At 37.9% G+C, this 22,473-nt stretch overlaps 2 protein-coding genes and 1 non-coding gene across 3 annotated transcripts in view; 2 read left to right on the top strand and 1 right to left on the bottom strand.

Moving 5' to 3' along the window:
• Positions 1-22,473, bottom strand: part of LOC108116806 — a 56,872-nt gene that overhangs the window by 6,894 nt on the left and 27,505 nt on the right.
• Positions 1,522-14,228, top strand: LOC108116888. The gene is made up of 4 exons (XM_041818943.1): positions 1,522-2,495; positions 12,389-12,583; positions 13,259-13,370; positions 13,490-14,228. Exons 1-4 carry the CDS (start codon positions 2,438-2,440, stop codon positions 13,713-13,715), a joined length of 591 nt encoding a protein of 196 aa, XP_041674877.1. The 5' UTR covers positions 1,522-2,437; the 3' UTR covers positions 13,716-14,228.
• On the top strand, positions 14,991-15,062 carry Trnap-ugg. Its single transcript has one exon. It is a non-coding gene; the product is annotated as a tRNA-Pro (tRNA).

Here is a 22,473-nt window from a genome sequence, read left to right as displayed (position 1 = left end):
CAAACATAAAAAAATGGCGATTATTAAACGCAATTTTCAATTGGAATGAACATAAATTTTTGTTTAATAAACTTTGTGGTAAAATAAGCCGACGTCAGTCGATCACAGACAGACAGACAGTCGGTCGAGTTCATTTTGGCCAGTTTATCAATTACAGACAATCGGACTCTCAGCCGGACACGCAATTTGGTAGCGTTTTGCGCCGCCTCGTTAGCCAGCTTTTTTCGTTTTCGTTTTTATTTTTATTTTTCTATTTATTTAGACTTGGCTCAGATCGGCTGCGTAATGCCCAGCAGTCGCGACTCTTTGGCTTTTGCCATTAATAATTGTTTTCTCGTTTTATATAATACATAATTTGTGTACGCTTTTCTTGTATTTATTTTTGCAATTAACCATTTTGGGGGAAGCGAACGAACAGTGATTTCTGCACGCCTCAATCTGGGCGTTCGGACGGCAGGCAGCTAATGTGGTTATGATTTATGTGGGAGGCCTTGAGGTGCTGCCTACAACTGCTTGCCCACCGACATCACCCCAGGTTTTTGGACCAAGCTGTCCGAACTGACTGACTGATGCCAAAACCATGCTAGCCCAGCCACATTAAGCGGCCAATTCGATCGGAACCATCTGGACAAGGCTAATTGCGAATGCTGGTCGGAGCATGGCACATGGCATCAGCAACGGAATAAATCATTTGCCCCTCCTAAAGTCCTCCTCCTCCTTCTTTGTGTGTCTTCATTAAATGCATTGAAATGCGGGTCCAGACCAAAAGAAGAAGAAGCCTCCAATGTCCAAGACACATTCTGTGGCAGCCAAAGACCTACAATGCAAGGTCAACTACAAAATGATTCGCAATCAAGATGCTCTTGGCCAGAACACTGACAGAAATGGGAGTTTGGAAAATTCTTTGGTTAAAAACTCAACAGATTATTGAACCATATAAGGATTAATGAATATAAAAAAATATAAATAAATAAATTTAGTATTTTAATCTATAAATCCTTTATATAATACAAAACTCTAAAATCCTTTCTAGACTCAAATTTGATTAATCCAAGTAGTTGAGTTTTGTTTCCACTGCAATTATAGCCAACATAAAAAAGCGACAGAAAACCTCCAAAAAAAAATGAAAGGCCCCCCAAAAAAAAATGGCAACAAAGTGTCATTCAGCAAAAGGTTTTTCCGCTCTAGCCAAAACCAAATACAAAATATGAAATGAAAAACATAATTACACTATTAATTAGAAGCTGTGGCCTAGGTGGCTAGGCTAGCTTTTTGTTCTTTTGTGTCTAGTTTTTCCAGCTCGAAGGTTGCCCAAAATAGGGTTCGGGGCTCTCTAGTAGACTGCGAACTTTTACGTGATTCATCGGCCAATTGGCAATTGCGTAAGATCAGAGCAGAGTAGATCGAGCTAGTTAGTACAATTAAAAGTAAGCTAGCCGAGTGCGCGCTCAAGTTGAACTTATATTTAGTTTGTTTTTTTTTTTTTTGGAGGCACGACAAACGAGTTCAGACCCAACTCAAAAAGCCCCACTCAAATCTGAGTCCGAGTGTGGAGTGAAGTGGATTGGAGTGAGTCTTGTGGTTTCTGGCTAGACTGCTGCCAAGTAATCGTATTCAACAACAATTGCAGTCAGTTGAGGTTGAAGCGTCTGGTTGAACGGTTGTAGTACTTGTCGATCAATAGACCCAAGAATCACAGGCCATAATAATAAAAAAGTGAAACACAAATACAACTTGTTGTATTATTATTGTCTCCGGCCACATTTGTTGTGTTGTGCCATATTCGTGTACTCCATTGTCTCGGGAAAAGATTGTAAAAAAAAAAAGGAGAAAAATTGAAAAGCAAAAACACTGAGGCAATTGCAACTGCAACTGCAACTTCAGCAGCAACATTAACATCAACTGTGCAGCAACGTGAAACTTTTACCCGCCCGCTATTTTGGCGGCCTATTGAGCAACCGCCTCACATACGACTTAACTGCTTTATAGGCCATGCAAAATTGAAGCAATCTCTGGCTTGGCTTTGGTGTGGCTTGTTTTTCCATTTTTCAACTAGGAAAACTAGGAAAAGTGAAAAAACGAAAACAACAAAAAATATAAAAACAAACGAGTGCAACGGCAGCAGCAGGCTGTTTGCTAATAAAATCTAATTGATTGTAATTGTTTCTTAAAGCGAAAACTAACCAGTTGTTAAATCGCTGTACCGCACGCGGTTTTTCTGTTGCCTTGTCGATCGGTTTTCAAGTGCACGAAAGTAAGTGCGAGTGTTTTTAGACTAACTAACAAACATTGCAAAAGGTCAAAGCAGAAACAACACATAAATCAAAACTAAGGAGTGGGAGTCCCAAAAAAAGAAAGAAAAGGAATTGCTTACCGCCAAAAATAAATACATAACAGTTTACAAGCAGCAGACAACAGCAGCAGCAGCATCAGCAACATGTTGCCGAGGATAACTTTTGTGTTCATCATCATTTGTGGATATTTATTATTTACTGGTAAGCTGTGAAGACAATCCCCCAGGCCATAAATCAAAAATTCCCACAATATTTATGTGCCTCGAATGCTAAGTAGAGAGGTTACTTACAAGATGTACTGACTTCGTCGAGTCTTACAATACACTTTATGTTACACAGATGCCCTGGCTTTTACTTTTTAAGATCGTTTTACCCTTACCATAAACTAAATTTATGTTTTTTTTTTTAATTTAAAAACCATTAAAAATCCCAGTAAAGTGCTTTAAAAAAATGGCAAAGTTTATTCACACTTGCAATCAATTCTCGAGCTTTGACTTTTAATTATCGATTATTCAATCTCTTATAGCCAAAAATCTCAAGTAGTGGCATTTGCATATCAATCATGATAGACAGACATAAAAATTTCATAAAGTACTAGATTCCTTTAAGAGATTTATAGGTGATCAATATATTTTAGACAGATGTGTTTAAGTACAAAGAGATGCCAAAACTGCAGGGTATTCTCACTAGCCATGTACAACAGAAGAACTATTTTTTATGGTCAAAGCAACAAGGCTGGCTTGGCACAAGTTGTTTTGGCTTGGATTTAGTTAATCAAATTACACACACAAAAAATGCCAGTTAAGCGCAATAAATTCTAGCAGATTACACGACAACGCCGTCACATTGAGGTACATATATGTATTCTTTTCTAGTTGAAGTTACAGGGATAAGTCACTAAAGAAAACCTAATATAACCTATTATATCAATTATATCTGAAATATTCTTCAATTTTTAAAACCAAGAAAGATTTTATAAGGCTGTTGGTACAAATAGTTTTATATTTAAAAATAAATTTTGATAAAACTCAAAATATTATGGCGATAAATTAATTTTGAAAGAATTTTAAGAACTTTATAAGTCCTGGAAGGGACTTTTAAAAACACTTTTTAAGCCAAAGAAATAAGAAACCTTTTAAAATTTTGGGGTAACGAATTTTTATAGTTTTTGTTATTATTTCTTCTCCCCATTAACTGAAGTGAATAATATCTTTTAGGTATGTTTTATTATAGATTTCTTCCTCCCAATCTCTACTGTACTTCAGTGTCTCACTTCAAGCGGAGGCGGGATGCAGCCGGCGTTGAGGCAAACCGACCGCCTGCCTTGATGTGTCAAGCGCTGGCTGACAAAACCGCAAGCCAAAAACTGCGTTCAAAACGGCGTTGCATTTGATTTTGTTGTTTTTGGTGTTTGTCATTCCATCGGGTGGCAAGCCAAGGCAAGGCAAAGCAATTCAATTGGCCACTTGGCGCATGCGTAACTTCATTTTATTTTATTTTATTTTTTTGTTTTGCTGGCTGGCTGGGAAGAGCCTGAAAGTTGCAAAATCTGACACGACACCATGCGAAATATATTCGCATGTGTTTTATTACCCAGTCCCAGTAGTAGCAAAAGTTCAGGTTATTTATGAGTCCGGTATATTGCGGCAATTGCATTTGAAGATGCTGACGCCTGGGAAAACTTTCTAACTTCTGGCCACAGACTCACTCTAAGCCAGCGGCAGACCAACCACCAGACAGGAAAGTTCTATTTTATTATATATTTGGCATTTGACATTTGCATCGTTTTGAAGGTTGCCCAAGTCCGCACCCCGAAAAAAAATATGCTGCACGACATTTTGTGTAGCAAATGCAAAAAAAAAAAAAAAAAAACAACAAAAACAGAAAAAAATTATATATAGACAATAATAAAAGCGAAATTAAGCGACCGAAGCGAAGGCCATGCGAACCAATCCGCCTTCTTTTGCCTAACGTCTAACGTCTGCCTTCCGATAGTTACCTTCTTGCCATTTCAATCCCAATGAGGTGCGATTTGTGCTCGCCTCTAATTAACAGTCATTTGCTGGCATTGTGTTCGATTATAAGTTGGATTTTAATAAAGTTTTCATGTCAAAAGTAGTTGCCCACACCGGCGAACATAACTCAGACTAGGCGAAATGTCAAAGTGTTGACAATGGCAGGGAGTACCCTGTAGAAAAGTTGAAAAGAAGTCTTGTGTCTCAGGTGAAATTGGGAAAAATGCTAAAATAAGTATTAAATATTAAAAACATGATTAAGAAATATTCTTATTCTTATACTACGATATGATGATTACTTTTTAGTTTATATATTTTATCCCCTCCAATACATAGCATCATCCAGTCGCAAGTGCATTTCGTTTACATACTTCAGTTGCAGATTTATTTATGAATTCTTTTCCGAAAGGCAGTAACTTACATATAACAACCTTTTTGGAACTGTCTGTACTATTGTGGGAGTCTAGTCTAGAGCTGTTCCTTCTAAAAACCACTCTTCAAACTTTACCATCTAAATTTTGAAAGTTGCCAAGTAATGGCGAAGGCTTCGTCTTCATCGTCGACATCGGCTTTGGCTTGATCTCCATGAATGGATGGAAGAATGCACCCCAGGCCCTCGAGTTTTTCGGAGCCCATCATCCCGACGAATGGCTTCCCACTCACATTAACCCAAAGCCAAAGCATCCGTCTGTTGGCCACACAAATCAGTCGCTTCAAGCCAAGCCAGCGCGGCGTATACGTAATACGTAATGCATGCCAACTCTAACTGGCAAATAACCTTTCAGCTGCCGTTCGGCACATCCGCTTTGGGCAGATTGTCAGATGTTTTAGCCATAGTCAACCATTTGCCATTCGAATGCAAATGATTTTCAATTATTGCGACAGTCAGGCGAACAGATAAGTATTTATGTCTATGAGAAAATGAAAATTATTTTTGATATCTACGTTTTTTTATGATTTTAAGTTTGGTGGTAAAAAATATTTGGCTTAAGCTTGTGGTTTTTATAAAGATAATTTAAAGGAATGAAATGAAATATTTATTTGGAACCTTATATAAATAAATAAAAAAGTAAACCAAATCTCGTTTTTATTATCTAAGCCCACATCAATTTACGTGCACATAATTGACCAAATGCTGATAAGTCAGCAATGTGGGCTTAAAAGCTGGCCAAAATAATGGCAAATTCGCCAGGTGGAGGAAATAACTTTGCACGCAATTTTTTCGCATTTTCATGTTCGAAATTAATTGATTTATATGCATGGCTAACAACAAATACAAATGCGAAATACAAAATTCTGTTGCGGAAAACAAGACAAAAAATTTGACCCAATCCGCCGGTGCACACACAAAAGATTTACCTCGGCCAAACATTTTTGCGCGTAAGTCAAACATTTGGCACACATGAGAAAACAATTTATGCGGCTGTCAGCCAACACATTTGGCCAGGCCAAAAAACAAACCAAAGCAGGACCGCCCAGCTGACACATGCAAATCTGTTACCCAAGTCAATGGCCAACAAAGGCGATAAGTTTTTGGCTTAAAAAATGCCACAAAGCTCAAATCAGATTGAGTTTTTACTGAATTGATTTGACCATTTGTCAAGGAATTTCCCTTTTTCATAAAAGGTGAACTGAGATTAATCCACTTCCTTGATAACACTTCATCTATCAAGAATCTTATTAAAAATATTCTACCAAACTGCAGATTCATAGAATATTTGATTGGCTTCACTATAGAATGCCATTCAGAATCATCCATAAATTTCAACTACAACATCATCTGCGAAATCCCCAAACAGAATCCATTAAATCGCTGCTCATGTTAATGCTCTGGCATAATTTTCAATTAAAATGAAATTTGTTTTGTGTGCGACAAATTGCGGAAAAATTCAGTCATTTATATTTATGAGATATGCGACATGAAAAACTGCCCAGGCGACCTCTACTGGCACATCACCTTTTGCGCCCGCCCAGGATGTGGAAAATTCTGAACGGCTGAGGTTTGGTTGGAAAACTGTGGGAATCAGTCGCGGATTTTCAATGCAATTAACGTGGAAAAATGCATAATTACATATAAAAGCTTATTAAACTGATTTTGTAGCAGACAACCATGATCAGTGACTTTGGGTGTGGGTTAAGGGTTATTCGGTAAATTTATCATTGAACTTAACCCATCTTTACATTGATTTAAAGAGAGATTTAAAGTTTTTTGGCTACAGCTTTCTACAAATTAGTATACATTTCTTGTATTACCCAACCGTTTGATTGTCCATTAAACTGATCGAACCAATCCTGCTAGACAACCCTAATTCCAAACTTGTTAGCTTTATGATTTTCCCAAAAAAAAAGATTGATCGTATAACTGGCGGAAAATGAAACCCTTCCTCAAGCCAAATTCCCAACGACGCCCACACTCGAATGTAAATTTATAGTTGTAATGAGCCGGCACAGCAGCTTAACAAGCCGAAAACTTATGTAAGAAGTTTGTAAATTAATCGAGGAGTTGAAAATGTTGTTGTATATTTACCCGGCAAGCTGACCACCTCCTATGGAATCTCAGCCTTAAGCGAATATAGTTTTGGTTACGTTTGTACACAGAGATAAAAATATAACTAACAATTATTTAAATTATAATCATTATAAATTTTAAATAATTTGAATCCAGGATATACTTTCATATAATGATCTAAATACGAGCTTAGAAACATTTCCTTAAACTTTGGGATTCTTTTTCTCAGTGCATTATGCCAGGCAGCGGTTAACTTGAATTGGTGGGTGTCTTATGGCCAATCGATAAAGATCTGGAGACAACGAGAGCGGTTCTAACTGCATTTCGTATTAAATTTTATTCGGCAATTCGAATTCAGCTAGAAGTTCTTTGGCCTAAAACGAAACTAGTTGGAGTTCGGGGGATTTAAAGTTTTTGGACATGGCTAACAAATAGATTTTTGGCTGCGTTCATAATTTAACCATGCAACAGGGAGTGGGTATATATACAGCTATATACTAAATATCAGTTGGGATCTGAAGAGGTGGTAGAAGGGGTGCACATTTTATACTGGCTAGACAAAGCGCCTTTGAGCTATTTGCGGCCATTGAAAGCGCTGCTGCACGAAAAACTGCCGGCAAACATAGCAGTGAACTCGTTCATTTTGTGGCATTGTTTTAGGTCTTTTGCTCAGAGGTTTGGCTCTGGCCAACCGAGGTTTTATGCAATGCATTTAGTCAATAGATTAAGGAGGCCTGCGAAATACAAACACACACATAACAACTATATAGAAATCTAGATTTATATATCCCCCCGTGCCTAAGTGTTTGTAACAAATCGTGACTGCATGAGGTTGCCGTTAAAATATACTGCCCTCCCCAAAAACAACTGGCGATTGAGCGGCATAAAATGAAAAACTTAAGCTTTTTGTCCCCAATTTTTAAGGTGGAGCTCGCGACAATTTTTCGGTGGCTTTCAAGTTTTTGTGAAGTTTCAGTGATTGGGAAGACAGTAATCTGTACAAACGATGGGATAATCGAAGTGGTTTTCAATATAATGATAAAGTTTAGGTATTATCCTATGACGCTTATGACCATAATAAGCTAGTATTCCTTGCTTAATACCAATAACAATTATATACTTTTAACAACTTTTTTTAACAGCCGGATATTGCTTCTTGTAAACTTTTAACAACAAACTTAACAACCGGATATCTTTAGCTAAAGTTATATTTTACCTGATTAAATTAAAGACCATTAAAGACGATATCTGTAGAAATACCAGTATTTATGAATCATTTTTAAGGCCAACCATGCTTAATTTGACTGCGGCACCACCTGGCAGATTTATGGAAATGTCGCTGGCCAACGCACCACCACCACACTGCCACACTGCCACATCGTATCGGCACATGCAACAGGAAATTCATTTACATAATTTTTGCGTTTGGCCATTTCGCATCCTTTGCGCTTGACTGGGCATTATCCTTTTAATAAGCGAGTGGGTGAGGCAGATGGGTGGCAGGTAGATCCAGGCGGCAGGCGGCAAGCGGCGGTACGGCGGGCACATGGCAAGCCGTGTGGATAATCAGCCTATCAAGGATTCAATTATATAATGAGCTTAATTTATTTTGCGCCGCTTTACGCGCTTGCAACAGCAAGGACAAACAAGGACAGTAAAGCCTTGTTCCATTGGTCACCCATCCGATGATGTTCATCATGCCAACTGAATTATCCTGGTTAATGTTGTTGTTTTCCCTCCTGTCGCTGACAGTTCTCTGTGACATGGAAGGATATGCCATGGCATCGTCTTTTACTCTCTTTTTTTTTTTTTTGCCAATGATTTATTTTCACATAATTGTTGCTCCGCCAAGCTCCACATTCAACCTCGCACTTCCTGGCTTGGCTTTTTTAACCCTTTAACCGATTATGGCCAAGAAGAATGGGCAACGCTAATGGGCCTGATGACTCTTTATGGCTGACATTAAGATGTAGTAAGCGGGTAATTTATTCGAGATACTTGTACGTTGAAGGTAAATTGAAAATACTTTTTAAGATAGACATTGATTGGAGTGTTAATATAAACACTCATTAACTTAGAGGGTGTAAAAAAAGAGGTTCATAGTGTAAGCTTATTACTTAGATTTATGGATTTCTAACTAAAATCAGTGATGCAACAAACAAACTGAACTGAAACTGAATCAAACCCAATAAATCAAAACTAATTTCTAGATGATCATACTTTAATTGTGAAAGCGAAGAAAATACGAACTTTTACCTTTCCCGTAATTGAGATGCGGAAAAAATTTCCTTCACTTAACCAATTGAGTTCCTTAACTCCTCCAGTCTAACCTTCCACTCCCAACAACTGGGTTTAGACATTAATAATGCCATTTAGAGAGGCGGACAGGAGGATAACTGATAAAACTGAAAGCCACAAAACAGTTTAATTTATGTTCAGTCGAAACCAACTTCAGCAGCAACAGTACAAACAAGACCAAAATGGATTCCTATAACCTAAGTCTAATCATCCACAAGCCAAGACAATAGGCCTACACAAGAGCAACAGGGCTAAAAACGAGAAAGATGCGCCTACGCCGATAAAAACTTTTGTGGCAATTTGATTTATGTGGCGGATTTTTATCAGTCGTCGGGGATAGGATTACCTGGCCTGGTGGCAGCAAAAAGGTGCCAAATTCAACGCCAAGTCAAACCAAAGCCAAAAACACACACAACAATTACAATTGTGAAATGCGTTTCTGTTTGCTATTTAATTTCCCCCTCAGCTGCTGACTCAATTTCGCGTACACAACGAAAGGCAATTACTTTAATTATGCGAGTCTGCATATAGTACAAAAACAAAAACACAAAAAACCCAATCACAGGGGCGACGACGACAACAAGCCAACCAAACCAACCAAACCGAACCGAACTGAAGCAAATCCAAACCAACCAAAGCGAAGCAAATCATCAGATTGGATGGAGCAACACATGAAGAAGGATGCGGGATGTGAGGAGCGGTGGTCTCCGATCCGGAGGAGAGTGGCAACAACGTCCGTTCAGTTTGGGTTACCTAACCCGCAGACAACCAGCTAGCCAGCTAGCCAGCGACAACAACCCGTCTGACGTGGCAAAGGGGTGTGCCCCATGACGACGCACTACCATCCGTTCGTTGTTCCCCACCTAAAAGAAGGAAAAAATTAAATCTTTTATGGCTAAATTTTACACTTGCAGAGGGCATTGCAATTTTCCATGAAATTTGTTTTACAAATACGATATTAGTTGGTCTGCAAAACAGACAAAGATTAAAAACAGTTCCCTCCAAAAGGAATGGTACTAAAAAATGATATTAACCATAACTCTTTGCAATCGCAAATGGCCTGTTCACGGATGTCTGTTTATTATTAATAATTCCGCTTTTAAAGTTTTCAAAAACTCATAAATATAATTACACTCTTAATTATATTCAACAATAATGTCCATCTATAACTTTTGTAAATATATACAAGATATTTTCAAGATATTAAAATCATAAATTAAGATTTAACTAATAAACAAACTAACCCAGGGTATCTACCTCTTCGGTTAGCTATTAGAACTTTATGTTTTTCTCTCACGCACAAAACTTTTTGACATAAGGCCTTTAACAAATGCGTGGCTAATGGACTTGGGTACAGATATAGATATCGAGATTTATGCTCCGACGTGGACACATGAATATGTGAATAACCGAGCAATTTTGGTTTTTTTTTTTTTACAATTTGTCGCCGCAATTGCAGTTGGCCTCTGGCAGCAAGACTCACCTCAACGCGCGCCTAATTACAATTTGATTGTTTTTCTTTTTCACAGTAATTATTTCAATTGTAATAAATTTTGTTGCTATTTTTGCGAAATATAATTTTGCAATTTGTCGGCCGTGGTGGCTCAGTGGTTGTTAGGTGGCTATACGTATGGCTAATAATTTAATTTTTAATTTTATGCTTTCTGCATTCGATTGGTTTTTGCGTGGGAGGCGGTTTGGATTTGGCCTAATTGGTCTGTGCTCTCTGAGCCGAAATGCTCGGCATTTTGCAGTTAATTTGTTTCGTGTTAAATAATTAGCTAACACTAACCTGTGGCCAACTAACGGCTGCTGCCTCTTACCGAATTGGGTCTGTAAATGGTTTATGGTTTGGTCAAAATTTGCTGGAGAGCCGCCAATAAAATCAGGAAGTTTTTAGCTTTAATGGTTACAAAATCAAAATTAGTATTTACGAGTTAGTAACATGAGCATTCATTAATTATTTTTTGCAAATCTCAAAGTATTACTCATCGATCGAAACAGCTGCATTGAGTTTTGCCTTCCCTTGTGGATAATTCTAACGACTAAGCCCACACTCGCGATCCATGATTCGATGCAATACCAGATCATTGGCCAGGCAAAGTTTATAGCAAACATTCAACTCAATTACACAACCAAAAACGTTTGTAAAAAAAAAAAAAGTGTAAATAAAAAACAGACAACTGCGGAACAAGGTTAAGGTCAATTACAACAGGCAAAATCAGCGACAGCGACAACTGCCAGCCATGTGAATAAATTGCGCGTGAAATGTAGAATATAAAATGAAGAACAAGTTGTGTGGCAACTTCCAGTGTCTGCTGCAATCTTACAAAATCTAAATAAATAAAGTGAGGTTGACAATAAAATGCCCAAAAAAAGATAAACATGACATGAAACGTTACTATTGAGTAAGGAAATATATAGAATTTTTGTATTATTTCTACCCAATTTTGTAACTAGAATTTTCAAGACCAAATCTAAACTAGTATTTGGGCCGTGTGAAGGAAGTGGAGCAGAATTACAGCCGCAAATAAATCAAGTTTATTAAACAGAAACAACAACAAATCAAGCTAATGAGCCTAAACACCAAACTATGCAAAATGAGATAAATAAAACAAAATTATTATTGAGCAATTACCGCAACGTTCTGCAGGTGGAGGCAGATCTTTTCCCACTACCAAAGAAGCTGCAAGGTCAGCCACTAAAAAAAAAACGGCAACCGCACGAAACTTGTCATCAGAAGCAGTAATAACAAAATCTACACAATCTACAACGAAATGTACAACATGGAACATACACTGGAATTATACTTCAGAATTATTATCTGGATTTTTAAAAACTCAACTTTGGATATTTTATATAATTGTTGAAATAAACTTTATTACTAAAAGCTTTTATTTTTATGCCAGATCATCTTTATAGTTTTAGGTATTCCTTGTCTGCTATTTATAAATATTTCTAATAGTGTAAGAGAACAATTGTTGCCCAATTGCTTGAATTGCTTCTCCAAAAGAGAATATTAAAAACCAAAAAAGCGGGTCAGACACATCTGAGGTTAAAGTTAACTCTAGTCAGCTACTGGCTGATTCATTAACTTGCTCAGGGAGTGGCTAACGGGGCATCGGGCAAATCATATCTGTATCTTGACATTAAAGTGAATGATTGGCATCGCCGCGAATTTAATGTTTTTCCCCTTCGACGAAACCTTGAACTTTAGAGATTTTGAGGCTGGCTTAGTTAATTGGTCTAATTTGTGTACTACTTGCTTGCAGATTGCCATGAAACGGTTCGTTCCAAGCGTGCCAAACGCCCACGGGCACCGGAACCGGTTAATTTCGAACCCGAGCCGCAACAGGATTTGGAAAACGATGAGAGCGGTAGTCAGGAGAAGGATCTGCCGGAGATACCAGATAACTTTTTGAGTCCCTCTGTGAGGGAGTATCTTGAACTTGGAAAATCTATTCCAGGTAAGTTTAAAAGTTGTATTCAAGGATTCTAAAGAGTAGATGATTTTAGTTAATAAATACTGATTATCTTTTTAAAATGGTTTATCCCATTGACAATACAGTCAAAAGTCCTATAAATAAACATCGCACAAAATCGAAAAACAATGGAGAAGGGTCCTTCTTTCGGCCGAGGGTAATATGTACATTTTTTTTGGGTAGTCGGGCGGCAGGCAATTCGCGCTGAAGATGTGGCTGTGAAATGCATTTCGGGCTATCAGCGACAGGCCAGAAAAAAGTGCACGATTTTAAATTATTTTCCGGCGAACAGAATGGATATTTGGCACAGAAGTGCATCTACTCGTAAATTCATTTATTAGCGCCAGAGAGAGGCGACAGGAACCGGTTTCGGGGATTTGTTTATGTCGCGTTTATTTTTGTTTCCTTTTTTTTTGCTTTTTGTTTTTGTTTTTGTTTTTGGGTGACCCCGGTGGCAGCGCCTGCAGTTGACACTTCTGGGCGGTAGGAGAGCAGCACTGTTTTTTCTACAGGTTTCTTTCAAGTAAGGTTGGTTGAATGAAGTGAAATTGATTGGAAACCGCCGACTGCGTGACATGCAGTTTGTTTTTGGTTTCGGTTTATCGGTTTATTTGCCACTGGGTAGCGCCTCACTAATTGCAATAACAAAATCATTTGCAGGTCGTCCAGGCGTTGACTATCCCATACTGTCGGCGGTGCCGTACACCAATTTTTACTGCGACGAACAGGAGTATCCTGGATTCTTTGCCGATATGGAGACAAGGTGTCAAGGGTGAGTAAAAATCAAACTATCAGAAACATGTGTTTCTGTTACGATTTGACCTTAAACAGAAATACAATTTTTATTATAAATCTGCCATAATTGATTAACACTACGTATTCCACTTCAGGTTGGCACTACTGCGACATAGATGGACGCCAGGCCTCGTTCCTCTGCCCAAATGGCACCCAATTCTCACAGGCGGTCTTCGTCTGCGACTGGTGGTTCAATGTGCGCTGCGATCTCTCACCCCGGCTGTATGCCATTAACGCCCGACTCTACCAGCGCCCCAAGGTGAACCCAACTCGGCCACATCGCATCATTACCAAGCAACTGGTCGAAGATATCTTTACCTAAAAGCCCCACATAGCCTCCTCTTAAATTAGCTTAAGTTTGTCGTTTGCCTATTAGTTAATAGATTAGTTCTAAAACATTAGGTTGGAGATTTGAAATTAGAATGGAAATATGAACACCACCATTCTTTATAATTAAAAGGTTATTTTCCATTTTGGACAGACTTTATTCGTTAAAAAAACTTGAATCGATTTCCAATAGTTTCGCAAGGTAGAATTTCTATAAAATATGTCAATTTTGAGCACTTTTGTAACAGTAACTTTTTAAAATTAATAATTGTTTTAACTCATTTGTATTTAGTATTACCAATTCTAGAAAATAAAAATAAAAAATTTAGCATTTTCTACGATTGGTATTGTACTTAATATACATTTTTGCAAGCATTTCATTAGTAAGTTGCATTTTTCTTAGCATAATTATAGCCTAGAAAATTTAAAGTAATTCCTTAAGTTTTGTATATATTTTTAAACTTTATTATCAAATTCAAAATACATTTATTCTTAAGAAAGAAAAAAGCTTATTTTATTTGGATTGAAATGGTTCAAAAGAATTTTATGTCAAACTAAACTATATTTGCGGTTAAAAAGTTTTTAGATTAACTTATTTTTATAAGTTAAAATAATAAATGAAAATGAAATGTTCGTCCATTTTTTAACAAATTAAATGCAAAAATTGGGTAAAATATTGTCTTTGAAATGCCATTTTATTATTTGGCCATTTTTATAAAAACTGATGGTCCTCACCCTATCAAAAAGTAAATTTCCCAAAAAATTAAATTTCAGAATGTGGCCAAAAAAGTTTTTATGTTGTAAGTTTCGGACGAAAGTTACAAAAAACAGTTTTTCACATAGCTCTAGGACGTGTTTTGGGGTAATTTGTGGCACTAAATCCAGGAAAAACATTTTGACATTTTCTTGTATAGCCTTTTTGCAAAAATTGATGAGCCCGACCTGTAAAAATGCGAATATTTTTCGGTCTAGTCGTTGTTTTAACTAATTTATGGCATAAAAACCGCACAATATATTTATTTACAGCTCAGGTTGAGGGGCAAAGTAAAAAACCTATCTCGAGCAATAAGTTGTAGCATACTTTCGCCCTGCTTTTGATTTAAGCAATCAGCCTAAAAGACAAAAGCGGAGACCAATACAAGTTGGCCCAAACACGTCATCCGGCAGCAGCATCAACGTCAGCAAAAGTAGCAGTAAAAGCAATAAAACACCTCAAAGAGCCACAAAAAGAAGCGGCTAAAATCGTGCCATGCCCAGATGCTCGGCATGCGGCTCAATGGTCTAGGGGTATGATTCTCGCTTTGGGTGCGAGAGGTCCCGGGTTCAAATCCCGGTTGAGCCCGGCTCACAAATATTTTTATCCAAACCAACTACGAACTACCAAAATTTTTATGGTCACGGCCCCCAAACTTAATTAAACAAACAAAGCAATAGCGGCAGCGAAATGAGCGATGTGAAAATGCAGATTGCAATGCATTTTTCGGCCAGCCCAACAAATAAACGAGCGACGTAGCACAGATGGCAACGCGTTGATTGGATGGCAAATAAAATGAAGTAGCAATAGAAGCGGCTTACACTAGTGATCAGTGATGGCAGTAATCCTACAATTTGTACCTGTACTCACTATTTCTTTTAAAAAGTAGGTACAGGAAACATATGAACTATCTTATTTTTGTTTTAAAAAGTTTCGAATTTAAGCTCCCAAAAACGTGTAGCACCATTATGTATTACCATCTTAATAAAAGTCTTGTTCATTGAAAATAAATCAAAAACACAATTAAATGCTCGAAAAAGAAAGATGGTAGACAGGATTAAGAGAACAATTTATGTTTCATGGTTTAACATTACTGCAAACCATTTAGGTAAAAATCAAGTGGCACTTATAGACACAGCATTACTTGTAATGAAAGGCAGGCCAAGCGAATGACTTTTCGGCTAATACTCGTATTACCTACCTACCATCAACTTTGAGCCAAGCACATGCAACTACTACTTGTTTGGGGCATTTACGATTGACTTGGCCGATAAGTCTTTGTGTGTTTTATCGCCGACAATTGGAAAATTGAACAATGAGTGTCGCTCTGGGCCCCAAAATGAAAACTCCAACTCCACGCGAACAGAAAGTGTGAAAGACTAACAGAGGCAAACGAAAACTCGAACTCGAACTCGAACTTATGATGTGATGTAACCGAACCCCCCACAAAACTATTTCTTTGGGATCATTTCACTTTATTTATTTCTTTGTGACGGAAAAACCAGGGACAAAGCCATCTGCCAGCCATAAATACATTTTCGCTCAAAGAATAGAGCCATCATATTTTGTAATGGCCTTACATGGCCACATCGCAGCGAATTATTACCAAATCAAAAAGCCAGCCAAATGCACATCCGAAAAAAAAGAGATATGAAAACTACTTTCACTAGCTTGGCTGTATCGGAATTAAAATTATCATCCAGCAATATGCAAGTTTTTTGATCCGCGTTCGCCGTCTGACAAAAGTGCGGAGACTGGCCTTCGCATCGGGACGAGATGATCGGATCTGCAGCTGCCTGGATGGATGCCAAGACAAGATGGCAACAAGTGCGGGCCAGTTTAAGATACATATAACCAGCATACAACCACCAACATGGCTAACCGAATTTAGTGGCTAAGTATTCGCTAGGTGCAGGTTAGCTAGCATGTTTATGTCAGATCAAGTTAGCAGTGCTAGCCTTCTGGAGGTGAGTGCGATAGTTAATATTTAAGTAGATTCCAACAAATTATTATTATTCAAAAATAGAATGCTGACTGTAAAAAATATATATAAAAACGTAAACTTAGGTAATTTGACTGGTAAGTTAGAGCAGAAGAACTCATTATTATTTAAGATTGTTCTATAATAGTTAAAAAAATATATAAATTTGAAAAAATTATAACTTTAAATGGGACTTACAATCAGTAAGTTGAACTTTGAAATATGACCTTAAATTATTACAAAACTTTAAAACTTACAACAATTAAAGGTAAGGAAAGGCTAAACTCTACAATGTAACTAGCTACTTATATAGTTTTCTTAATCTATATTAAAGGTGTGTCTTTAAAGATTAAACAAAAAAATTGCTAAGTATTTAACAAATTCCTTAACATAAAACGTGTTCAATTCACATTTTTGTGGCTAACAACACACGATGCCACCACTAGGCCACATTCTGGCATGCCTTGGCCAAGCAACAACGACAGGAAAAATATGACAAACTGCAATGGAATAAATCGGAATTCTTGCCACAGCGTTTGGCGACGGGCATCGGTGGCGTATGTGTAATACATTTCGTGTACTTTTTTTCTTAGCAAAGCAGCGCACGACGAACCGAAATCAATCCCAAATGTAGTTGAACAAATCACGAGAAGCAAAGAGCTGCTGTCAAAAAAAGTCTTAACCAGATCGTCTAATGATTCGGTTGGAGACCAACAGATTGCGAGACAGGTGTGGTGCGGTTCCATAACTGTTAATGACTTTCGGTGGCGGCCTCAAAAGTGCATTGGAAACACATTTAATGAGTGCCACAAACAGCGGACAGCAGACTGCTGATCAATTGCCTGTTGTCGGCCAAGTGAATGTCATTGGCTATCGAAAGTGAATGTTCGTTGCCCCCCGTGGTGAAAGGATCACTGTTTTGGTTTTCTGGGATTCCCACTAATGAGCCGGCTTAGGTGGGGCGGACATTCTCAGCATCGTTCATCTGCCAACGATGTTGCAACAAGTTGCACTGGCAAAGAAAATTTGTAGCTATGATGTAAAAACAGATGTATATCTTGTTGATTACCCATTCATTTAACCAGGAATTGCGAATTATCTCCTTAACTTCACTTTTCAACAAATAAAATCCTTTTAAAACTATAAAATGTAGAAGGTGGAAAACTCATACAAATTTTCCCCAAGTGTTTCCCTATGACTTACAATTGTGCAAGCGGGACCCAGAGAGCAGACCGAGCTTAATTTGCCTATCAATGCTCTTTTTCAATTTACGTGATGGATTGCGGCATCTCTAGGCTATGAAATATGAGAACCCACCGCTCCAAGTCACGCAATTCAAGTGTAAAATTACATTTTCTTCATTCATAAAATGCAACATGTTGCCGACGCTGCTGCTCTGCTGTTGTTGTTGCTACAGCTGAAGTTTGCAGAGAAAAGCGTGAGCATTTCCCCCTTGTAATGAGGCAACCACAATGCGCTATTGCGGGTGCTGCGGAATGTTGTGGACGGTACATTGTGGACAGGAGGGAAGGATGGGTTGGGCTATGGAGGAAGGTATGGTAACCACGGCTCTGGCCATAGATGTAATACCAGAAGGCGTGAAAAGTCGGTTATTTGGTCAGTTGTGGGCAAAAGCAGACACAACAATCAACTGACCAGCACCCACAGACATGTCCATATTGTAAAATCAACTAGTTATGTATAGAGACTACGCAAATGTGCCAAAAATAATGTAAGAAAAAGATCGAAATAAAAAAATTAGATAACTCTGACTTAAAAACCTGCATATAGTTTATATATATGATTTTTATCATCTAAAACCCATTATTTCTTAGCTTGGTATAAGAAAATCCTGCCATGAAACCTAAAGTTGTCCAGAAACACCTTCAGTTCATTTATTTATTGTATTTGTTTTGGGATATATGACCAACTAAATTGCAGCTTTCTTGGCTAACAACCAGTAAGGACAAACAGAAATAAGATTTTGGCCACCTCCAACAAATCAAAGGCAAGAAACTAAGATGATGAATTTTCTGCCAGAGATTCATGTTGGTAAATCATAAAGGCCATGACAAATGCTCTTAGCTGTTAGGTGTGGAGTCCGGGGATATAGACGAGTGTAGCTGTGGCTAAACAAACCATTACACTCATTGTCAAATTAAGTGTAAATAACTCGGTTGTATCAACAAATAAATCATGCCACTCAACAGAAAAACTCTGGTCGCAGTCACTCAACAGTTGAAGTGCAGAAAACAAAGAGGCAGTTAAATCGAACACAAAAGCGGGGTGAGAGGGTAAAGTGCATTTGCATAATGACAATGCAATTTCAAATAAACGCAGGACACATGTCAACGAATAAATTAATTTACTCTAAAATTATTTATGCAGCAAACAAAGAGAGTGTAGCCCTGGAAAGGGCACTGGAGAAAAAAGGATTCACATTTTGGATATCAAGAATCTTTCATCGAATTTTCTAAAATTAGTTTTAACTTTAACTATTAGTGTAAGCTGAGGAATGGGTACCTCCTAACTTCCTAACCTATTGATACTTTATTTAATACCCCAAAATGTTACATATTTGTGTACAGTGCATGGACCAACAGATCCGATCCCAAACGACACGCACACGGCATATAACAGCCAACTTCCAGCATACAATGGATACCAGAGACTGGGACAGATTGGTCGGCCGGTCGGCTGGTTGGTTCGCTGCTCCCAAAATGAGGATTGGGGGAGTGGGAAATGGGCTCCAGGGGTGAGCCTAATGAAGGAAGTATTTTGGTGTCTGCCTTGTTGCCTGAGCACACATCTATGGACGGACATACGGACATGTTCACCAGCACTTTCAATTGCACCTGCACACCTGTGCCAATGGACGCCTACATGGATTCAATCTGGTTTCGTCTCGTCTCCACTCTTGCCAGCATCGTCATCTGCATTAATTGTATGGCTATGATGGGGCTCTGCTGCCACTGATGACAATGGCTCTATTTGCCTAAACTGCCGCTAGACCGAAACTTAAATAGCCCAAAATACAGTTTGCCTCGATTTCTTGGCCATCAAGAGAACGGGTGGTATGTACCTTTCATCCAGATACCAGCCAATGGTTTTTCTGTTGGCTACCAGGCCACTTTTCAATTATAACAAAAAAAGACTCAAACCCTCAAAACGAATGGCAAACGCAGTGCGCGCCAAAACTCAAAGGCGTGCAATTTGAAATGCCAATTGATTTTGCCCCGGAATATAAAAAAAATATGGCATGTACATTTCTGTTAGCAATCCCGGTGACTTGTTAGTTTGCTGTTGGTGCCAACAGGCAGGCGAGGCGGCTGGCTTGTAGTAGCGCAAAAAGTGCTGCAATTGAAACGCAAAATAAACTGAAAGTGGCGACCGGAGATGGGTCAACTGTCAAAGTGGACGAAGTTGGAATGCCCTTAAGATGAAACTTTTCATAACATAATTTTCATGATGTAAGAGCATTTTCAAACATTTTTAAAGAATAATTCGTTGATGAATGTTCTTAGTTTTAAAGTTTTTTCGTGGCAAGCCATAGGTGTATAGACCATAAATCTATGATTGTAAAACTTTAACTTATTATAAGTTGTGTTTCAAGTTAATACATATATAAGTTTGTGGGAAAAGTTTTAAGGTCTTAAATTGTAATATTACTTTAAGGGTTTAGTATCCTAAAAACGAGGAGCAACACATCCAGACCAAAAGAAAACGTTGACCCAAAAGAACCAGCATCCTATTCAGTCTATACCAACCAAAGTCAGTCTAGGAACGATTCCCACTACTTTCTGCCTCTCATCCCTATGAAAAGGAATGACTTCCATTCAATTGCTCTTTGTACGATTCATGGCGCGTGATTTTTGCAACTTGTGTTCGCGGCTTTTCACCAGGCACTATTTTTAACCAACATCGCAGCAACCTCCTAGCTTTTAGCTTCTCTAGCTCCATCATGCCACCTCCTACTACTCCATCTCCTTTTGACCAGACCGCAAACATTTTAGCCAGAAGCCGCAGCTACAATGTTGACAACGTCAACCCGTGTCCGTGTCCACGTCGTCTCTGCCACCGCCTTCGTGTTTTTCCATGCCACCAATGTTTGTCCACAATTCAAAATCATTTAAGCGCGCTTTCTGCTCTTTGCTAACTGAAAGAGAAGATGGGGAAAACAGGCATCCCCTTTTTGTGTGTGTGTTTCCTTCTGTTCGCCGCAGTTTTTCCTTATTTTTCCCCCCACTGCTATTCTTTTTATGGATTATTTTCACGCCTCTGGCACTTTGCATTTTGCCTTTTTGCGGTCTGGGAACAAAAAATACTAGCTATGCTGCGCCATTGACTAGCATATTTTTCTTTTGCCTTCGCTTTATAATTGAAAATCCTACAAAGGTGTTGTCGTTGCTTTGTGACTAAATTGAATTTAGTAATCGCTTTTTTATCGACCATTTCAAACTAAAAGGCATACACACACGAAACTCCCCACTACCTGTGTCTATAACATAATTTTTTTTTTTTGCTGTCCCACAAAAGTGGCTTTGGGCACTTTCTAAACCATGTTTTGGCACGTGCACTGCAATGTCCAGTTTTTTTTTTTTGGAGCACACTCCTCTCGATTATCCCCTGCCCACGAAATTGCCGGAGTTTCCCTTTATGACCGCCCTGGGGTGACGGCATTCAGCCAATTGCACAGACAATGACCAGAATGGGGCACAAAAAATTATTTTTATATATATATTTCAGCATGCATTATGGCCAAAAATATACTCTACGGGTAATTTTTATTGAATTAATATGTAACCGATTAGCCCAAAGGGCAATCAAACTCACATTTTGACAATGCTACAATGTAATGATAATATTATTAAGGTAATTAAAAGATTTTAAACATCCCTTGGATCTAGGAAATAAGATATTTTCTTAAATCTTATTATTTTTTAATTTTACATCTTATTTTTTCTGAATTTTTAGCATTATAAATACCCAAAGAGTAAAAATAAATTCACATCCGTTCAGACATTTTCCACTCTCCCATAAAATTCAACCTCAAACACTTATCACGCGATTTAATGATTGCACTTTCGTTTGATTAGCCAGTGGGGTTCATTAAATATTTATGGGTGAACAGACGATTTATAATTTCACCATTTTTTCCTCAATTTATTCAAAACAATTAAACTTAGATACCGAATCGCCTGCATATTTTTTGAACTTGAAAAGCTGGCTGGAATTATGTAAATGCTGGGAAAGGAGTGTACAAAATTAACAGAAATGGAAAGGGGAAAGAGGATTGTATCGTTGGGCTCACGGCTGCGGGTTAACTAAGGCAGCAGCTAAGTCAATAGGACAAGATTAATGCGTGTTTATGCTATAAAACTTCGCCAGGTAATTTATTATTTTATTTTTTAATTAATTTGTACAGTAGCGGAACAATGGGAGTGATTCGCCAATACATAAAAATACAGCATGGTCATAATTTTAAGAAGAAAGATGAAAGAGGAAAAGTGTTGGATAAGGAAAGGCAAGTTTTAGATACTCTATGATTTTTCAGACTTTAATTTTACTTGCAAAATTAGTAGGAAATTTAATTTAAAACATTTTATAAGTGTAAAATATTAAGAGTTATTATTTATTTTCAACCTTAAAGTATAGCTAATAGCTTACGTTAGAGATAGTGTATCTTTTGCACACTCAACCCGATCGCGTGGCTTACCAAAATTGAAATGAAAACTTTGTTAATAATTATGTGGGATGAGCTGATCATATTTTGTGGTTAATTTTCAGACGATGGAAAGTGCAAAGGTGAAAGGATAGACCGGTGAAAGGAATATACTATATACACAAACCAAATAGAACCAGTCCAGGCCCCGAGGGCCTAAATCAATTTGAACGTAATAAGATGGCCACCCTGGTAATTGTCCGTTAATGGCTTCATTACAAAGCCGCAAGACAGCGAAAACGGTAGTTAAAGGCAAAGTCTGAGAAAATAGTAAATAGTATAAACAAAGCAGCAGC

Source organism: Drosophila eugracilis, unplaced genomic scaffold (assembly GCF_018153835.1).
Source record: "Drosophila eugracilis isolate 14026-0451.02 unplaced genomic scaffold, ASM1815383v1 contig_415, whole genome shotgun sequence".
Taxonomy (NCBI): Eukaryota; Metazoa; Arthropoda; class Insecta; order Diptera; family Drosophilidae; genus Drosophila; species Drosophila eugracilis.
Note: the sequence above shows the minus strand (reverse complement) of the source record. Positions and strands in the feature narration are given on the sequence as shown.

Coding starts and splice junctions, on each gene's coding strand:
- LOC108116888 (XM_041818943.1), top strand. CDS start 2,438: ATGTTGCCGAGGATAACTTTTGTGTTCATCATCATTTGTGGATATTTA. Junction 2,496..12,388: donor TGGATATTTATTATTTACTG/GTAAGCTGTGAA, acceptor ACTTGCTTGCAG/ATTGCCATGAAACGGTTCGT. Junction 13,371..13,489: donor ATGGAGACAAGGTGTCAAGG/GTGAGTAAAAAT, acceptor TTCCACTTCAGG/TTGGCACTACTGCGACATAG.